We start from the raw sequence: 20,897 nt of genomic DNA, 5'->3' as shown, positions 1-20,897 counted from the left end.
AGTGTGTTCCAAACCTTAGGTATGCACATTAAATTACATTATGTATTTTTGTCATCAAAATAAGTAAGAAGAGTGAGGCATATTTAGGCCAAATTTAGACAAAAAGTCACATTCATCTTAATAATTATGTTTCTATATTTCAATATTTTGTAAATAATTTTTCAAAATACAGTTGAGGATATTATTTTTCTCTTAGACAGTTTATGCAGCTATTTCAGAAACTACTTTTTTTTTTTTTTAACAAGCCTACACTTTTAAGGAATGATTTTACAGTTTCAGGCAGTCCGTGCTTTCATGAAAACTTCATTTGCTTTTTGTTTTTTTAAAAAATAAATATCCAAGGACACCCCCAGAAAACCTGTACTGAAAATATCCAATGCAGATATGCAATATGTTTGGCTTATAGTGTCTGGGGTCTTCATTCTACTACCAACAGTATTCTCACAAATTCCCCAGACCAGCTTTACAGTTCTAAAATAAAGGTTAAGTTGGCAATTATTTTTATTTGAAAGTTTGCAGCATATTAGTAATATGATGGAGTACATCCTCAAAACTATGCTGCAGAAATTTCAAGTTAGAAGACATAAAATTTAGTAGAATTTAGTTACAGCACATCAACTAGAATTCATTTTACCAAGCTACTGTAGCTAAGGAGGAGACGAACCCAATTTTGCCACCCTGCAACATTTTCCATTTCCCCTTTTAAAATGCAGTTCCCTGGAGAAACACTCTCCACAATGTCCCTGCCTTTGCATTAAAGCCTTGTTTTCCCTTTGTTACTTACTATTTCTCTAGGTTGCTGAGCCAAAATGGCGAAGGTAGAGAGACGATCACATAAGCATTTCGTATGGGATGCATCGGTAAGCACAGTTTTACATCCCTGGGTGGACCACGTTCCCAAAGACTCGTTCCTGCAAAGGGGGGTGGGGGGAGATCGGGATAAATACGCCTGACGGCCAATTCCGTAAAGAAGAAAATGCAGTTTAATTGAGAGAATCGTCTACTGTAATTCCCGTTCAGGAAAAAAAAAAAAAAATCTACTTGTTGTTGAACAGAACGTAATTTAGATGCATCTCCAGTAATGCAAAGCGAGAGTGTTTGGAAAAAGCAAGCGGGCGGGTGCAGCGTGCAAAGAGCTGTCCAGCGCCGGAGGTGCTGAAACCGGGACTAGCTCTGTCCAGCCCTCTGCGAGGAACGGCAGAGGCAGTGGCAGCACGAGCAGCCGCCAGAGCGTTGGCAGCCACTTCCTATGCTCATCGGATCGTTTCAAACACTCAGAGTGTAAAGAGGCTTTTCAGATTTTCATACCAGCTCTGATTCTCGTCCTGTATTTTTGGATCGTGAATGCTGGCTTTTAAAATGCGGATTTCTCTGAAAAGCCTGCCTAAAAGGTTATATAGCTTGGGATGGGTGATAGGATCTTTTCCGCTGCTGGTTAGGGATTTTTCCTCCCTTTAGAATTAGCTGCTGTGAAAATTTCACCCTGGAAACGGGAAGCAGCAGCAGCGGCATCAGCTGGTTACGACTCTTATTGCCTTGCCTGGTATCCAGGGGAGGGGTAGGTTTCAGACATAAGCTTCCCACTCCACACTTCATTCAGCCCAACACGCCTCTGAAGCCCTTGACATTTCTCCCCCTGACCTGCGTCTCTGCCCTGAAGTAGAAACATTAAGCTAACACCAAGTCTGCTAGAACATTTGGAAGAATAATCCTACCCCAAAGTCCGGTAGGAAGGGGAAAGAGGGCCTGCTTCAGTTTCTCTTTGGTATAGCCATTCAAAATTCTAAAGCATATGGTTTATTTCCCACCCCAGCAGAATAAAAAAATGGTATCAACCTACGCTTTCTTAGTAGGGGGGGGTAAGATGGGGGAGAACCCTTCCACCCCCAGCTGAACTACTCTACAGGAAGAGGAAGAAAAGGAGAAAAAGAAAAAAAAAAAAAGCTAGAGAGTTCAACCAATCAACTTTATTAGCATTACACGTGTTATATACTGAATGCACCAATTCTCCCCTCCCCTCCCCCAGGTATGGAAACTCTCCAGCTAGCGAAACCTCGTTATGTGTGTGTTTATGTGTGTGTTTTAATTTCAAACCACATTATCTGTGTTAAAAATTACTCTAAAATTCGAAGCGAATAACACCTAATTTTGAATGTTGTACTTTTGATTTCACCTACTCCATCCTTGAATGCCTAAAGCTATTGGGTTAAATATGCATGCAGTCTATTTCTGAGAGATTTCAATGAGAGAAGCTTCTCTGTGACAGTTGGACTTCCAAGTTGAGCTACAGAATATAATTCACACTATCCTTTTTGGTATGTAAAAACAATGTTTTTAATATATGTGATTTTGTATCATTAATATTTATGACTCAAAATACTCTTAATTACAAGTTCTTTTAAGAAGGAATATTTGAGTGAGGAATTTGAGGAAGGCCACATAAAAAAATTAACTAAGTTCACCCAAATACTTTTAAGTATCACCAGTTCAAAATTAGGAGGTCTCTTATCTTTCTCATGACGTCATGCAGTCATGTCAAATTTAAAAATATGTATCAGTAATACCTTCAACCAACTGCAATAGTATTAAATCCCACTTCTACCTAACCATAGCAACACTTCAGTTTATCTCATAAGCTGTGTCTTATCTTCTTGAGACCAACAGTGAAGGCCAAATGAAAAACATTTAGCTTAGTTGATTAAAGTTTAAAGAAGAAAGATATAGTTAAGAGAACCTGACATGTTTTAAAACCTAATATCTGCATTATTCATCCTGGATGGCAGCTCTACTTTAATGCAGTATCTGTGCTTTCAAGATGGAGTCTAGTACTTAAACTTTTCACATTATGTAGCTATGATCAATAAACCAATGGGAAATCTTAATAAGGAATTAAAAACTTTACTGTAGTTAAGACCTCATATGAGACAAAATTATGTATTTATACCCAGGTAATTAAGAAAATGTTAGCATTACTAAACATTGGCTATCAGATATTAAGTCTGTGTTCAATATAATGATGTTGGACTCTGAAGATCTTGTAAATTTTACATGACATCTTTAGAAAAGTAGGTCAATTTACTTTACTTTGTTTGTACAATGATTGCATTGCTGACCTGACCCAGCCTCGGGCTGAACTGGAAAGTGACATGGGTCTCACTGCCCCCAAGCATGAAATGCTTCAAATCTTTCTGGGCCCCTTTCCACGTGTACCTTCCTGAGGCTACAAAGTCTGTATCCCTACCTTTCTTTGGAATTATTCTTGCTTTGTTGACTTTACCTGTTTAAACTAATATAATAACATGAGTGAACATAGTGTGATGTACTCTTCTCAGTTTAAAATAAGGTATAAAACACAAAATAATGCATCTGATAGAACATCAGAAATTGGAGCAGATGAGTAGCAGAGAAGATTTTGAAAAATAAGAGATTAACTACCAACTTCTATAGTTGGCTAATCCCAAGAGCTGAGCAATAAACATGATACCATTCTCAAACCATATTTTATATTGTTTCAAAAAACCTCAATATTTTAAAACCATATAAACTCTTAAAATTAGTTTCCAAATCACAAGCATACATGTCACTATTATTACAAAACCTATAGTATGTGTCATCTATATTTTTAAACACTCAATAGCCTATTCTTACTGCACAAAATTCTTTGAAAGCATGGTACACATGTCTGATTGATTTCAGGGAGATCTTGTAAAGCAAACTGATATTTGGTACAGCTAATGTGAAGCAAAAAAGCTTCTCCAATCTGTAAAGAACAAGATTTTCAAACATGTGGACTATTACAGCAGTCATATTATTCTTCCAATATCAGAGGGTTTTTTTGCAGGCTATGATTAATGGTGTATCTGTGAATTATTTGTATTTATTAAGTCTAGCTTGTCATCAATAAGGCAAACAAATACAACAATATATATAGGAATATTAAAGATATAATAAGAATAACAGACGGAAAATGTCAGAAGAGAACACAGAATGATGATACAGATATACATATTATGCTGAAAATAACATATTTCTTTTTCACAATATCTTTTCTAGGCATTAAAATTTATTTCAAATAGTTTTCAAAAATAACTAGGCCTGCAGAAATTCTATACAGCCAGAACAGTCTTTGTTGGTTACACCTACATTCACCCATGCTAGCTGTTAGCTGTCATCTGTACCTCTTCTCCTTCTTCCTATTATTAGGTTGGCTAAAAGAAGAGTCTGCCTATCCCAAGTATTCAAAAGTACATAACCACAAGCATAGAAATGTGAGATACAAAATCTATTACTTTCTAGCTTTATATTTATTTGAGGCTTTCCCCAATTTCCTAATTGGGTTTCTTTCCTAACCTGGTTTCTTTTTGGATATGAGTATATCATTGGGTTCATGATTTCATGGGAACTTTAAATAATATAGTATGTGACGAAATTCTATAATATTTACAATTACAGGAAAAAATTGTCTGTTCTCTCTGACAAAAAGTTATTTAGTAAAACCTGGTAGCAAAAACTTATAGTTACACATTTCAAAACTGTTCCAAGAAACCAAACTTTTATCTTTGAAATACCGATACAACCAGACATTTCACTTGAATCATTCTTTTATAAAACTGTCTATTCTGCTTCATAATAAATCAATGTGTAAAGTATTTATTGTGAATAAGCCATATACTTAAGGATGTTTATTAACTTTTAGGATATTAACATCCCACTTATTCAAAATCAAAATAGCTACAATGGCAATTCAAAAAAATTTACACACAATTTCTGAGTACATTCTTCTTACCATGTATGTACACTGAAAGGAAGTTTTTCCCATGATAATAGTTACTAATTTCTAAAAATTAGGTGAATCTCTACTATTTTTAATGTATAGATTACACCCAAGTAAATGATGTGTATATGGTTCTTGGTATAAGTTATTCCCATAGTACAGAAAATTTTGGAGTACAAATGAGCTAATATTCTCAATTTTGAGTTCAAGTAGTATTTGAGGGTAATTCCTACTTTTTAGAACATTGCAAATATTGCAACTATTGTTATCTTTAGCAACTGTTACTATGTCAAAACACAGGGAATAAATAATTGGAAAGTTTTGCCAGAAGTAACCTTAGTGAGCTTCTAGTCCATTGGTTTTCTACACTTGATTACATTAAAGTTACCTGGAGACCTCTAAAAATTAAGCCCTGGGGTGGGCCTTGGGCATTATTACTCTCCTAATGCTCCCCAGATGATTCTGTGTGCAGCCAGAGTTGAGAATCACTGATCTATCTCAACCACTTAGTTTTATAGATAAGAAAAGTGAGGTATAGTTAATGTAGGAGACTTGTTTTAAGTCAGAGTGAGAAGCAAAGTTGGGCTTCTCACTTCCATACCAGAAGTGTTTAATGCTAAGTTTTAATTGCAATCTCTTTTAAAACAGAATGTAACATGTCCTATGAAGTTGTAAGAATATCTGAATGTCATGCACTTTTACACTTGCAACCATTGTGGTACTAAAACCACAGTTTTAGCAAATTGAGTTACCAATGGATAAAGTTAGCAAAGGGTAGGTAGACTGTTACACTGTATCATTTATATCTTATATTTAAGTAATATATCCTATGATGCATTAAAGAAAAACATTGATTTTATACCAATTTTTTATGACATAAAACATCTCCTGTCTCTATAGTGAGATCATTTACTCTTTTGGGTGATATAAAAGCTTAAATTCCAAATTCTGAAAACATAATAATGGGTAAACATTCTAAGTTCTTTTTTCCTTCTAAAAATGATATTCTCTGTATTGTGATTCAATGGAAGACTGTTATTCAAAATTATTTTTCCATCAATTATAATGATATCTGTATATAGCAGATATATCTGCTATATACAGATATCATTGGATATCTATGCTATATATATATATATATATATATATATGCAGATATATATGCTATATACAGATATCATTATATACTAGTATGTATGTGTAAAAATATAATAATAAATGAAGAGTAATACCCACATAAAACATATACACTTCATTCACTGAGATGAAATTTAGAAGCAGGTACTTTGCTACTACCAGAAAGAGCACTTATCATCCACTGTGCTGGGCCTGGAATTAATAGTGACCCTTCTATACCAAAACACTAGATTTCCAATTTGTTACAGAGAAATGAAGTAGTTCCAGGAATACTCTATAGTTAGATCTCCCCCAAACAATCCTTTGTGTCTATTAATGATTCCCATCCAACACAGGAATATTGGTTGATAAATTCACCTCACTTTATTTAGTTATAAAATTAACACTCTCTGTGCCATACTAGAATACCAGTGTTTTTTGAGAACTGTATGTTATTTGCCTTTGAATCTCTGCCATGCGGCTTTTCACTTAATAGGTATTAAATGATGTTTGTTTAGTTAATTTAATGATTATTTACACTGCAAGCAATGCAATGACTGTTGATACTGATGGATCCAAACAATCGTCTTAGCTCTAATTCATTTGTTGTTCTTCAGCATATAGTAGAAATATAATCTGAAGTGTATCAACAGGCTAATCTATTAGTTTTTGGTCTTCAAACACCATTTGATGACAAATTCTGAAAGATTCAGCATGCTATAGTGATTATGTTTAGCAGCAAGACCTGAATCTTCACTAGTCAACCAGTCAATAAGTATTTTTAGAGAGTGCTTTTCAAATGCTAAAGTAGAAGATTCTTTAAAAATAATAATAATAATAATAAGTTTCCTTTTTTGACATGGGGACAGTCTGGTTGGGAAGACTATATAAAATCCAAGAGTTTATTTTCTGCTTTATTACAAATTATTCCAGAAAATGTTATCAGGTCTACCCTTCTATTCTAAGAACCATCATTTATTGTCTGTGTAAATCCCATCACTAGGCTTCTTGTTTCCATTCTTGCCACCTAACCACAGTAGCCAGAGAGCACCTGTTGAAACATATATCAATTCATGTCACTCTGTTCAAAAATCTGTCAGTGGTTCTCCTGATCTCACTTGGAGTAAAAGACACAAATCTTACAATGACCTATAAGGACCTGTAATATCTGGTCTGTCACTACTTTCATCTCCTACTTGCCTTTGCCCATCATTTCCAAAGGCAGTGAACTTTTTGTTCTCTCACCTTAGCATTTTTTGCTGGGAATTGCCTTGGCCCAGAATGCAGTCCTCAAAGATAATTATATTGCTTACTCCCTCACATCATGTAGGTTGCTGCACTGTTATTCTACCAGAAAGGTTCTCACCAATTATCCAATATAAGATAGTAATTCCCCATCAGTAGTAGGTTAAAAATGGCCATGAATTCTATATAACTCTTCCCACTAAAAGATACAGTTTATTTCTTTTTCTTTTGAATCTTCATAAGCCTTGTGACTTGATTTGATCAAAAGAATGCAATGGAAATGATTTGTGACGTCTGAGCCTTGATCCCAAGAGAATTACAGTTTCTATACTCATCACTCATCATCTTTTCTGCTATCATGTGGAGTAGACTCAGGTGAGCTTCACTAAATACAAGAGAGAGCACTAACTACCAGACATGTGAGGGAGACCATACTAGATCTTTCCGCCCCAGGATGAACTGCCAGAGAGAACTGTATTTTCATGAATGGCACCAGATGAAACCAGCAGAAGAACCAACCAACTGAACTCAACCAAACAGCTGGGCCATACAACTGTGAACAAATAAAATAGTTGTTGTTTTAAGCCACTAGGATTTGAGGTGGTTTGCTGTATAATAACTGATTCATCATCTAATAATTTCTCATATACCCTGTGTTTTTACTCTGTTCTGTTGCTGCCATAACACTTATCCCGTCTAATACATTATGTATGTCTTTGCTTATTATAATTTTTTTTTTACCTCAGTATTCCCAGATCCTAAAAGAGTGTCTGATACATAGTAGCTGCTGAATAAATATTTATTGAATAAATACCCAGTATAGATTTTGGACTAGAAAAGTCAAACTTTTCTACACTATTAATTCATTTTTTAAATTTAACAAATATTTATTCAGCATCTAATATGATGCAGACACCAAACTAGGTTATTCTGTGGACATACTAGATTTGTACTTTGTCATTTGGAGCTTGAGAGTTTCAGTGGAAATTATCTTGCAGGTGTAGTGTCACTGCCTTTTTGTCATAAAATACACATTAAAACCAAGAACATGTTGCTCTTAAGGGTCACTGAACATCATTTGCAAGAATGGTAGCACCAGTTTTATTGCCAGTAAAAGCTTATATTTATTTATTTACTTCTTATATTGTGGTAAAAACACTTAAAATCAGATCTATCTTCTTAACTTTTTAAATGCACAGTACAGTATCGACTCTAGGCACAATGTTGTACATCAGATTTCTAGAACTTATTCATCTTGCATAACTGAAATTTAATACCTGTCAAATAGAAACTCTCCACCTCCTCCTCTCCACAGGCCCTGAAGTACAGGCAACAAAACCCAAACTAGACAAGTGGATTTATCAAACTAAAAACCTTCTGCACAACAAAGGAAAATACCAGAGTGAGAAGTCAGCCTAAAGAATGGGAGAAAATACTTGCTAACCAAAGACCTGGTAAGAGGTTAGAATCCAAAATACAGGGCACCTGGGTGGCTCAGTCAGTTAAGTGGCTGCCGTGAATGCAGGTCATGATCCCAGGGTCTTGGGATTGAGTCCCACATTGGACTTCCTATTCGGTGGAAAGCCAGTTTCTCCCTCTCCCACTTTCCCTGCTTGTATTCTCTCTTTCTTTCTCTCAAATCAATAAATAAAATATTTTAAAAAAATATCCTAACTACATAAGCAAATAAAACCTCAATAGCAAAATAAAAACAAAACTGATAAAGTAGGCAAACTAATCTTTTTTTGCTATTGTTTTAAAATTGGAAATAATAACAGTAGAAAAAAAGTATGGGAAGAAATAATATTAAGGAGGCCAATCTACTGGGTTATAAATATGTATAAATATCTTCACCATGATTTATTAATAATTAAAGGTTACAACATGCTAGCTGCCATCATTAATTAGTAAATAAGCAAATAATAATTACACTAATGAAAATAACAGCTAACATTTATGGAGTATCTAACTCAATGTTAGGTGCTATAGTAGATATTATAAATATACATATATATATATATATATATATATATATAATCCTAAATCCTAAATCAAAAGTATCAAGGTAGATATTGCTGTGATTTTCCCAGGTAGGAATATAGAGACAAATGGACCTAATGCCTCCCTCCAGAATCATAAGGATCCTAGAACTATAAGAGCTGGGGTTAGAAGCTGCCTGGATATCTCAATCATGCAAGCTCTGTACTGCCTACTTTGGCTTTATTGTTATATGTTTAATAGAAATAAATGGAGCCAAGAGATTGTGGCTATGCTAAGGCTGCCCAGCTGGTAAAGGGCTGTGCCAGGAATTGAACCCAAGTCTACAAGACTTCAAAGCAGATTCTCCTTTCTCTGTTCTCAGTGAGGGGTAGATACAATGAAAGCATAAAACCAGAGTTAAGAACATGCAGGGAGAGTGCTCAGAAATGGTGAGCACATTTTGAGAATTAAAATCTCAAAGTCTTTTATGGCTCATTGTTTCCGAGTTTCCCAGCAAACAATTGTTTACATTAACTCTTTTTTGTCTTCCTGTGAAGTGTGTTCCTTCCCTTTGAAGCCCCAGATCCCTACCCGTTTCTCTGTAGTTCAGGATTATACAGATACCTCATTCTGCCTGACTGTCTTTGGAATTCCATGTCTGTGTGGACCCCCATACAGAGGAAATTACATTTTACTTTCTCCTGCTAATTGGTCTCATGTCTCTTTGATTCTTAGTCCAGCTAAGAAGACCATGAAGGGCAGAGGAAAGTCTTCCTCCACAATAATACCTTGGGAAGAAATGAGAAGAGTTGAGAATTCCTCCATAGATCTTAACACTTCTAAATCAAATCACTATACTATAAACATTATTTGCCAAATGTATTTCCTAAAACTCTGTAGGGGTATACCTATGATTCACAGCGGGTTTCTATAGGCTAAAACTCTGGCATAAAACATTCAACAGCAGAATCACTGAGTAAGCTTTTTCCTCCCATTCCATTTGAAATTATAATTATGATGTGGCCTGGCTGTAAACTGACCTAGCTATACTTCTGGCACTGGGTCACAGGTTAGCTGTTTTTTAAGTTAAAAATTTGAGCATATGTCTGTAATGTTAACCCAAATGAGGATAGATCTTAACAACTTACTGTTGAGATGTGAAACTAAAACACCTATTAGAGGTTGACGTTTGTCACTCAAGATCCCAATGCTTTGTTTCTGGGATAAAGCTGGGAATATGTGATTTTGATATCAGAGTTATTAGTTTCAAAAATAGAAATTTTAGATCTTGAAGAGTTAATCATACTTTAAAAATATGATTCATCACTAGCTATGCAAAAATCCTTGGACATATATATAGTTTAAATGACTACTTGGATGACACGATATTCTTAGAACTCTGATACAGGTAACCTAGAATATTACAGTAATGTTTCTCTGCTTACTTCCTCCATGTATTCTGTGCAATTTGGGAACCTGGGTATTAGTAGAAAGGAAATGGAAATGATTGGAATGACAGAACAAAGTATTACCATATACAAACACATAGAAATGAAATAAAGTGGTCTGCATATGAAAAACTGGACTAAGTTAAAATATAAACTAAGAAAATAATCTGTTAACAACCAAGTGGTTCATAGTCATATAATTATTCAAGTAACTTTGTACCAGATCCAGTATCACTCATTTGCAACTATTGAATTCTTAAAAAACTAATCAATATCCCAGCATTGCAGTGTTTAAAGTAAAAAAGCTCATTCAATAAAAGACATGCTGTAAACATTTTGTATCTACACGATGACAGAGATAAATACATGCTTTATAATGGCTTCAGTAAGTATTACAATAACTTTCATCAGGTTTTTTCTAATTAAAATTACACTTTGAATTTGCTTGTGACAAGTTTCAAAAGAGCTTGCTAATTTTCCTCCCCTTTTACATCCTCTATAGAATTTATGGAAAAACAATGATTTTTATCCTACATATAGTTTTTATTGCATGTGTGGGGTTTTTTGTTTGTTTAAGTCATAGATATGGCAAAGGGAAAGTTGGTTTCTTGTCTCAGCTGGGCCACACCAAAGTGCTATTATCTGGAGGAAATCCCTAGCCTACTCTGGGACTCAGTGTTCTCATTTATAAAATTAGAGAGTTGCGTGTTCTACCAATTTTATAGAGATACTGTGTTGATAAAACTAAGGATAATGAATATTTTCATCAATTATTTGTTCAGTGGATATATGATGTAGGCATTATTAATGAAGATAAAAATCATATTTCTAAAAGTTAAGATTCCTAAATAAATGAAATATATTGTGATAATCACATATACCATTTTACTGACAAGAAATGATGTCAGAGGATTCAAGAGACATGAAGAAGATTACCTATTAAAGATTATCTCTTATCATGGTACCATAATGTTTCTAGGTTTAAGAGGCAATGCCAAAGTCTGTGTTTGGAAGACCCAAAGTTAAAAGAAATGAAGTAATTAATGTCCTCTATGAAGATGAAAGAGATGGTATGAATTGATGTTCACCATGAATTTTTTGTTGTTGCTATTACTATAAAGATTGTAAGAACTGGAAAGAGAACCCGAGATTACAAAACCTTTGGGATCATATAACCACATGGCCAACAGCTACATCACATTTTATATGATGGGTGGGCTAATAAAATATGAAGATAAGTAAAATTACCAGGGAAGTAATACATGTCATATTCTGACATGAAATGCAAAGGATGTAATATTTCCTATCTCCCAAAGTACTGCCATTACCATGAAATTATCAATGAAAACCTTTCATTAAAATACTTTCTATGGATATTAGGAATATTTAAAATAAATGCTCTGATAAGCATAGTGGAAAGTAATAATATATGAAATTACAAAAATGTAGTGATTTCTGTAAACCTCTAGCTTTGAAGAATCTTGAAGATGGAGGTCTTTTGTGGGATGCCATAAATTCCCCACCTCCCACAAAACAAAAAGATGTGAGGTAAATGAGGGTCCAGTGGCTGCTACGGCTGACAAATATTCGCGGAGAAGCACTGTTCTAAGAACATCTCATACCATTTATTTGCCGAGCTATATGCTCTTGACTACATGGCAACTTAAGCTGAGAGTAGCAATGGAAAAGGGAAGCCTGTGTTTTAATTCCTCAATGGGAGCTCATGAAGAAAGGCTAACAAAGAGGCAGGAGTGTCTCTAAGTGAATTATGTAACACAACTTTTTAAAGTTCAGTGCTTAGTGACGATAGTGCCTAAGTTGATTTTTTTTTTTTTAAGGATTTACTTATTTATTTTAGAGAGAAAGAGCATGAGCATGGTCCCACATGAGTTGGGGGAGGAGCGGAGGGAGAGAAGCTCAAGCAGACTCCCTGCTGATCAAAGGACAGACAAGGGCTTGGTCTGATGACACATGAGATAAATACCTGAGCCGAAAACCAAGAGTCTGACCCGTAACCAACTGAGCTACCCAGGCACCCCCTTAAGTGGATTTTTAAGGTCTCATGAATAAATTTGAAAGGACAGTATTCTAGGAGTTTATGGGTAGGTGAAATTAGGGTTTTATAGGTATTGATGTAGACACCCTAAAATACTGACTTGCACAATTTGGAGAAGATGAAATTCTGCTTTAACCTCCTACATTGGTAAATTTATATAAAATGTTTTCCTGCCTTTTTGGTACGAGGCATACAGATTTCAAAGATTGAAAGACAAACATAGTCTCTGCCCTCGGGTACAGTGGAGACAAATATACAACTTGTCCATCCCCACCCTAATTAAGAAAATTCCAAAACCTAGAACACAGAAACTGTAGGTGTGTAGCTAGTGCTGTGGTGACAAAGGAAAGAATGACATGAGTCCATTTCTCAAAAGTCTGGCACTTAGAAAAATACATGTTGCCATATATTTAAAGAAATGTGCATTCTATCTTCCTATCATGCTGCTGCTCCTGTGGAACTATGGTTACTTCCTACATTAATAAGGCAAGCAGTGAAAATTCATGGTTGAAGGACAGCATTGAACCCTCCATGGCATAATTAACATTTTAATGAGCAGTCAAGGCCTTTCCTGTTTTGGATCTCAACCTTGTGTCTCCTGAGTGGATCTCAATCTGTTGATCTCAGAGAATGAGGTGACTCTGTCTTAGTGAGATTTTAAACAAAAGTAGACCACATAGGCCACTGTTTCAGCTTGATACTGCTCTCCTTTGTTAGCAGAACTCACTTATATTGGAATGTGCCATGTCAGTATTCAACAACTAATTTTCAGCTCTCGTTTCCTTTTTAGCATGTATAAAAACTGTACCCACATCACTTACATTCTAGGAATGGCTAATTTTCAGTAACTGACCGACTAATTGCAAATTCCCCTCATTTGTAAGGTGCAGTGGGCTAACTGCTATTTGGGGACACAAAAATTTGCAGAGGAAGCATTGGGTAATGCTTGTAATTTAATTATTTGCAAATCAAACTGCCTAACACACCAAAGGCACTAAACTTCTTCATTGGAGACAAGTTTGAAGGTCATTAAAAAGCTATTTGTTTTGAGGTTTCAGAAAGTAAAATACCCCAAAAAATGTTCTAATGGCTAGAAAAACACTTTTATTCCCAGATAAAATCTTTCAAAACATTAAAAACCAATCTCCTTATTTTCATGACTAGGAGAAAAAAAAAAAAAAAAAAAACTGTCATGAGAAAATTCCTGTGGGAAAGTTTCAAGCATCTTAAAAATGAAGCTTATAATAGAAGAGCCTTCTCTGTCATAATTAATATAGCTTCACTAATATAAAACTCTGGCTTCCTCTCCCATCGTCATATCTCATTTCTGACTGCCGCAGACCCATTACTATAATATACATTATACATATAGCACAATATATGTTACAGTATTATTCTTATTAGGTAAAGGCTGCAGAATCTCAGGGAATTCTGACATTTATTTCTTGGTGACAAGAAAGCATGGCTCAAGTTATCTCTTAAGATGTGAACATTAATAATCCACATAGATAGTGAAGTCGTTCAACCACTTCGTTAAATTTTGCTTACTGATTCAGTCATAAAAACCAAGGACATCATGCCATTTACCTATGAGTTACATAATCTTTTAGCAAAGTTGAAGACTGCAGTTGTGTTCATTGTATCCTTCAGTTATTGTTTTTTCTCTTAACCATAGTCAAGCATATAAAAAAAGTTAAAACATAGATATGTCTTCCATATTTAGTTGATTAATTTATGAAGAATAGTTGTTATACATTATCTACCACTGAAGTAAATTTCAAGTGAAGAAGAGGACTTCAAGTTCTCTAAAGAGAATAAGACATCAACATAATGTTCCACAATATAAATAACCTAGTTTTGTAGCCAACTGTCTAGAATACATAGAAAACCCCAGGAAATAAGAAAAATTTTCCTATTGATACATTTTGGAAGACTGGTATAAAGACTGGTTATTCTCAGAGTGCGGTGTAAAATTTTCTGCGCAATTTCCAACTTTGCAATTTTAACACAGAGAAACAAATTACTTATGTTAATACTTCTCTAATTCAGGCCAGTAAATGTATCTTCAGTGGTTTAGAGTTTAACTGTAGCCATTTCCAGGGACAAACACAGGTTCAACAACAGTCCTGGGAAGTATAATAAGTACATTCTAGAGTAGCAGTTTTATATCATTAAGGTGGCTTCAGGACCTTTTAATACGAGAAACAAATGCTGATAGAAATCCACGGCACCTCCAAGTGAGAGTAAGGATATTTCACGAACTAAGTGCTGCTTGGGGAAAATATTGAGTAACTCAATAGACGGCTCAGAAAATCCATTGTGGGTGACCCCACAAATTCTCACTGTCTCCAACTTCTCCTAGTAAGTGCTTCTTCTTCCTGGCTTCTGAGCTCTCTTCACCTAATTAGGCTCCTATTGCTACCAGGCTTGCTGAACAAAGCCTCCTATAAAGGCAATAGATTCTTTATGGAAAGTCAAGCACAAAAGAATAGGAAAAAGAGAAAGAACTTGCTTTTGGAGTCCCCTGCCTATATTCCAGTAGTTCTATGTGATTTCTTTTAGGTTCTGAGTACAGATATCCTTAAACTAATTCATTTAGTCATATCCTTATGAATTAGATTTTCTTTCAAATCTTATATGACAGGACAGAAAAGACTATTATTCACTGTTACTCAGCTGCTCTTTTCTTTTCCTCCTTCTTCCCAGAGAGCCAAAGTACAGATTGAAGTGATTCCTGCTTATACATCTATATACTGGGACATAAACTGTCTAGGGCTGCAGTGTATATAGAATTCTGACATGAATGGGGAAAATATTATCAGTGGATTCTAAGACTGGATGGTTATTAAAATATGAGTTGCTTCTTTGGGTACCAGACTCAGTCATGGCATTAAATATTCAAATATTCAACAACAAGTACTTATTAACCACTTTGGACAAAAGCTTTCATATCAATAGAACAATGACTGTTTTGTTTTACAATGTAAGGCTTAAAAGACCTTAATCTTTTTATCACATGGAGATAAGGTTTTTATGTGCCCACCCAAATATATTAATGTTAAGTATAAAAAGAAGTAACTCAAGACCATCTCCTGGATATTAAAGGGTCTATCTGTCCCTGTGTAAGAGTCAGATACTCTGAACCAAATTCCCCATCACCTGCATCACATTCTTTTATTTTTATTTGTTTATTTGTTTTTAGAGGTGGGGGAGGGATAGAGGGAGAGGGAGAGAGAGAATCTTAAGTAGGCTCCATGCCCAGTGCAGAGCTTGACGTGGGGTTCGTTCTTACAACCTTAAGATCATGACTTGACTTCATGACCTGAGCCAAAATCAAGAGTCAGACACTTAAGTAACTAAACCACCTATGTGCCACACACTTTTTTTTTTTTTTTAATTAAATACCTATCTAGCTCCAAAGGGATGAGGGTGGGGAGAGGCTATAACCACACTACTCTGCCAGATTCAAATCTTACTCTCAGATACACCTCAGGAAGGATTCAAGGACAAGAGAAATCTTCCACCTGGCAGCCGAGGGGGCTGTGAAGAGAAGCAAATCAGGGTCTTTAATCATCTTAGCAGCACAAAGGAGAAAATATGCTAGCACCAAATCATCCATCTCCCACTGCATCTTTCAGCCAAATCGAAGGCCCTGTGGGACCAGAGCTGAGAAGTGCTGCAGCCCATGGGATGATGGGTGACAGACTGCTTCTTTCCCTGGTAGCCGGGCCACCTTGAACAAAACACTACATTCCTTCTGTATCGCACAGCTTTCCTTCTCAGCCATGTTACTGAACTATAGATAATTTATGACTATAACACTCAGGAATAACGGACAGGAAAAACAGATGCTCCAGGCTTTTTTACTTCATAAAAATCACTTCTCCCCTATACAGGTTTAATTGCAATCATTGTATAGGTGGGTTTCAGAGCTTTGAGATAAAGAGGCTGGTTCTTATCTTAGACCTTATCTTAGGCCTTCAGGGCAGTACTGATAAGCCCCCTCTCTTCTCAGTGACTGCCGCCAGGCCTCCCCAGAGGGCTCATCCACACTAATGAGGACCATATTGCTGCTGTCTCCAGAGAAGCCTTTAGTGAGACCCCTTCTTTATGAGGCATCTATCTCACCCACTCAAGACTCAGAGAAGCTGAGGTACGCTCTTCTCATAGTCGTTAAGCAGGACTGGAAACAGCAGCTGAAATGGGGCACCATCGATTCAAGTACCTCTATTGTTCCAGGAATTAGATTCACACCTCTTGAATGTCTTTTCCTTTTTTCCTCAATAATCCCTACTAAAAAAGAGAGAATAGGCCTGTAACAGATTAACTGGTTCTAGGTCCACATCTCCAACAGGGGGCTTAATACCTAACCTAATTGCAAATTTAATCTCCCCTAGGAATATAATCTTAACCCATAGGTCTGGAATTTCCCTGTTGGCACTAGTGATGTAATACACTTGACCCATTTTGTTCCCTAAAGAAGAGTGAGTTTGCCTGATGCAATTGACGCTTCCCTTGTACCTTTGTGCTTTCTGTCTACAGAAGTTTTCCAGATAGCTCCACTTCTCAGAGCTCCTTTCTATTTGCTAAATAGAATGCTGCCTGACTCATGAATCACTGAATAAAGCTAACTTGGTTTTTAAATTTAGTCAGTTGAATTTTGTTTTTTAACAGCACCTTCATGGTTTCAGGACAAGAGAGTCTACAAGTGGCAGTAAGGTTGGCAGCTCCGTGCTCTCTCCATGCTCTCTGTGCTCTCTAAACCCAAAGGGATTCAGTTCCTCTGCTGATTGAGAGCTGATATTAATCCACCTAAGAGCATCATTTAAGCATCAAAGCCAGTGGGATCTTCTGTCCCTTAATCCTTTAAAAAAAATTTATTTATTATTTGAGAGAGAGGGAGAGAGAGAGAGAGAGAACACACATGGGAGGGGAAGAGGGAGAGAGAGAATCTCAAGTAGATTCCCTTTCACCATGAAGCCTGCCTGATGCAGGGCTTGATCTCATAATCCTGAGACTACGACTGAGCTTAAATCAAGAGTCGGACGCTTAACCAACTGAGCCACCCAGGCACCCCACGTGTCCTTTAATTCTGATAACTGTTGCTCCACAAGCAACGTGTGGGCTCTTTCTACTTATTTGGTTCATACAGATACTTTGTCTTGGGACTCGATAGGACTTTTCTAGGTCTATCTAGGCTACATTTCTGTTTCTATAGAACCAACACCCTGTGGTTTCATTTCATGTGTACTTGGAATGGCCTTGTTCAGGGCACTCTAAATCCCAGTGTCCTCTCTTTCTTCTGGTCTCTTACAGTAGATTCCTTGATTATGGACTGTTGCCTTGTCCTAGTCTTACCACATTAATTGCATTGAATGTTGGCTGAGCCTTACTTACATTTGTAATCTCTTTTGTCTAGGTGGACAGCATTAGCAACTCCCACTGATAATCCCAAAAAGGCCCTGTGGGTGTCTCTCCCTTTAACAAGGTGTTAAAAGCCCTTTGAATTACTTAGCTTCTCAATAGGAACCTGATCTTGAATCAGTCTTAAGCAAATTTTCTCACCAACACTAGGTATTCAAATGCAAATGACCCTGGGCAGCAGTCTTTGGAGATGGAAAGCATTTCTGTTTAGACCCATTACAGCCTCTCAATCAAGCAAATTCTTTAGCTTAGGGACTTCCACACATCCTCTTATTTAAGTGCCTACTATTGTCAGACATTTACTGAACCTTGGGAAGATGAAAAATTACTTAGGGGGTGCCTGTGTGGCTCAGTCGGTTAAGCACCCAATTTTTCATTTCAGCTTGGGTCACATCAGGATCTCAGTGTTGTGAGACTGAGCCCAGATTCAGGGCTTCACACTCAGCAGGGAGTCTGCTGGAGAGTCTCTCTCTCCCTCTTCTTCTCCCCATCTCCCCCCACCCCTGCCAAAAATCTAATAAATCTTAAAAAAAAAACCCAAAAAACAAAAAAAAAAACTCTGATGCTGAAACCATTATACTATTTGAAATAAGGTCAGTATTTAGAAGCAGCCTAAATGTATGAAGGGAAGAACACATGTTTATTTTGATTATAGTCTGCTATGCCAGTAGAAATTTTGAGAAAATAATCTTTGCATTCTAGAAAGTAGTCAAGGCAGCTAAATCAGTTCAGCTTTGAATTCATTGTAACAATCTAGGTGAACTGTATAGAATTACAGGGTTAACAACATTCTGCTTGAGGATTACCAGGACTGAGAAATGCATTTCATTGTGTAAAAGACAGATACTCACACTCCCCTCCCTTGAATAAAAATGAGAGAAATTTTAATGGTGGGAGGAGGTCTTTAAATCATCTCTAAGAATATTACAATGAGAGACTAGACAAGACCACTACTAAGAAGTTCCGACAATTTTCCACCCACTGAAGTCTTTTTTTTTTTTTTTTTAATATGATATTTATTTGACAGAGAGAGACACAGCAAGAGAAGGAACACAAGCAGGGGGAGTGGGAGAGGGAGAAGCAGGCTTCCTGCTGAGCAGGGAGCACAAGGCAGGGCTCGATCCCAGGACCCTGGGATCGTGACCTGAGCCAAAGGCAGAGTTTAATGACTAAGCTACCCAGGCACCCCACACTGAAGCCTTTAAAATGTCTCTAATGAGAATCATAGGGATAGATTACATTAGTTGTCTTGTAGGTCTTACAACTATTTAAGCAAAAAAGCTTAAGTTCAGTTAATATATTCCTGAAAAGAAAATACCTGACTTTTGAAAACAATGAACATTTCATAAGATGAAAAGTTTGAATGAAATATGTTTATATTTATGTTTATGTTCATTTTGTTACCCTCTTTTTGAAGCTAGCACTAAGAAAAAAGGGAAATGGGAAGAATCATAATTTATATGTTCTCTCTTCAACATTTTGAAATAATTTTAGACATAAAAATGTTGCAAAAATAGTAAAGAATTCCTGTATATCCTTAACCAGCTGTCTTCAATATGTTAATCTGAAATATCCACAGTATAATCAATCTAAGTGATGAAATTAACATTAGCATATACTATTAACTAATCTATAAACCATATTTGAAATTCACCTATTGTACCTTTAATGTCCCTTTTGTGATCCAGCATCCAATCCAGAATCCCTCAGTGCATTTAAGTTATCATGTCCCCTCAGTCTTCAGTCTAGGACAGTTCTTGTTTTTCATAATCTTGACAACTGTGAAGAGTGCTGACCACTTATTTTGTAAAATGGCCCTCAATTTAAATGTGTGTGCATTTTCATAAGTGTAGACTGAGGCTATGTATTTTTGACAAGAATGTAACAGAAATGATGTTTTGCCTTTATTGGTACATCATACATCAGGAGATACAGGATATGCTTAGGGTTTACTCCTGGTGATGAGGACTCTGATCATTTGGTTAGACTGTACTTGCTCTATTTCCCCACTTCTTCCATTTATAATTAAGGAGTATTATTTTAGGGCGCCTGGGTGGCTCAGTGGGTTAAGCCTCTGCCTTGGACTCAGGTCATGATCTCAGGGTCCTGGGACGGAGCCCCTGCATCGGGCTCTCTGCTCAGCAGGGAGCCTCTTCCCACCCCCACCTCCCCACCCCCCACTGCCTGCCTCTCTGCCTACTTGTGATCTCTCTCCTGTCAAATAAATAAAATCTTAAAAAAAAAAAAAGTATCTTTTGAGGAAATGTATTTTCTTCTGAGGATATGCAGTCTTTTAGAAATTAAGATATGGGTGATATTTTGGGCGACTTCTTATAGGGATAGAAAATGTCTCATTTCCTTCTAGACATTAGTATGCCTTAAAGTCACCTCCTGATGACGCCACTGGAGAGGGCTCTCTTAATTTTAAACCTTAGCAGATTTTAGGAGTCAAGTCTGTACAGCCAATGTCACCAGTCTGGCTGCTGTTTAGTTACTTTTTCAGTTGATCTTTGCCAGAATTTCTTCCCACAATTTCAGTTGAGCTCTTCAACATGCTGCCTGGCCCAGCAATATAAAGGCAGTCTCTTTTGCTTAGCAGAAAAATAAAATGGATCTGAATCATCAGGAATAGAGGATGCTTTAACTCAGTACCTAGGCAAGCAGCACTGACTGTAGTCTTCAAGGGCTCCTGAGAACCCCTGTCAGGTCCCATATCTACTCATTTGTTATTAAGTTGATGTGCCAGTGAAATACCACTCCCCCTGACAATTAGAACAAAAAGAGAATTAAAGATTTTTAAATTCATCATGCATATCCATGTCTCTATGCCTTTGTTAATATTGCTTTTCCGTAT

General features: G+C 36.4%; 1 protein-coding gene and 1 long non-coding RNA gene across 5 annotated transcripts in view; one reads left to right on the top strand and one right to left on the bottom strand.

Annotated features, from left to right (window-relative positions):
• Window positions 1-20,897, bottom strand: part of ADGRB3 (adhesion G protein-coupled receptor B3) — a 723,296-nt gene that overhangs the window by 156,651 nt on the left and 545,748 nt on the right. For all 4 annotated transcript variants that reach the window (XM_059178365.1, XM_059178363.1, XM_059178364.1 and 1 more), the window contains one exon: window positions 785-911. In XM_059178365.1, the coding sequence (XP_059034348.1) occupies window positions 785-911 (127 nt within the window). The remainder of the gene's footprint in view (window positions 1-784; window positions 912-20,897) is intronic.
• LOC131834154 (uncharacterized) overlaps window positions 792-20,897 on the top strand; it is a 37,063-nt gene continuing 16,957 nt past the window's right edge. The window contains exons 1-2 of the long non-coding RNA XR_009354783.1: window positions 792-860; window positions 8,451-8,589. This is a non-coding gene — a long non-coding RNA (uncharacterized LOC131834154). The remainder of the gene's footprint in view (window positions 861-8,450; window positions 8,590-20,897) is intronic.

The sequence above is a fragment of the Mustela lutreola genome, chromosome 6 (assembly GCF_030435805.1).
Source record: "Mustela lutreola isolate mMusLut2 chromosome 6, mMusLut2.pri, whole genome shotgun sequence".
In the NCBI taxonomy this organism is placed as follows: Eukaryota; Metazoa; Chordata; class Mammalia; order Carnivora; family Mustelidae; genus Mustela; species Mustela lutreola.
This window is presented reverse-complemented; position numbering and strand designations above follow the sequence as displayed.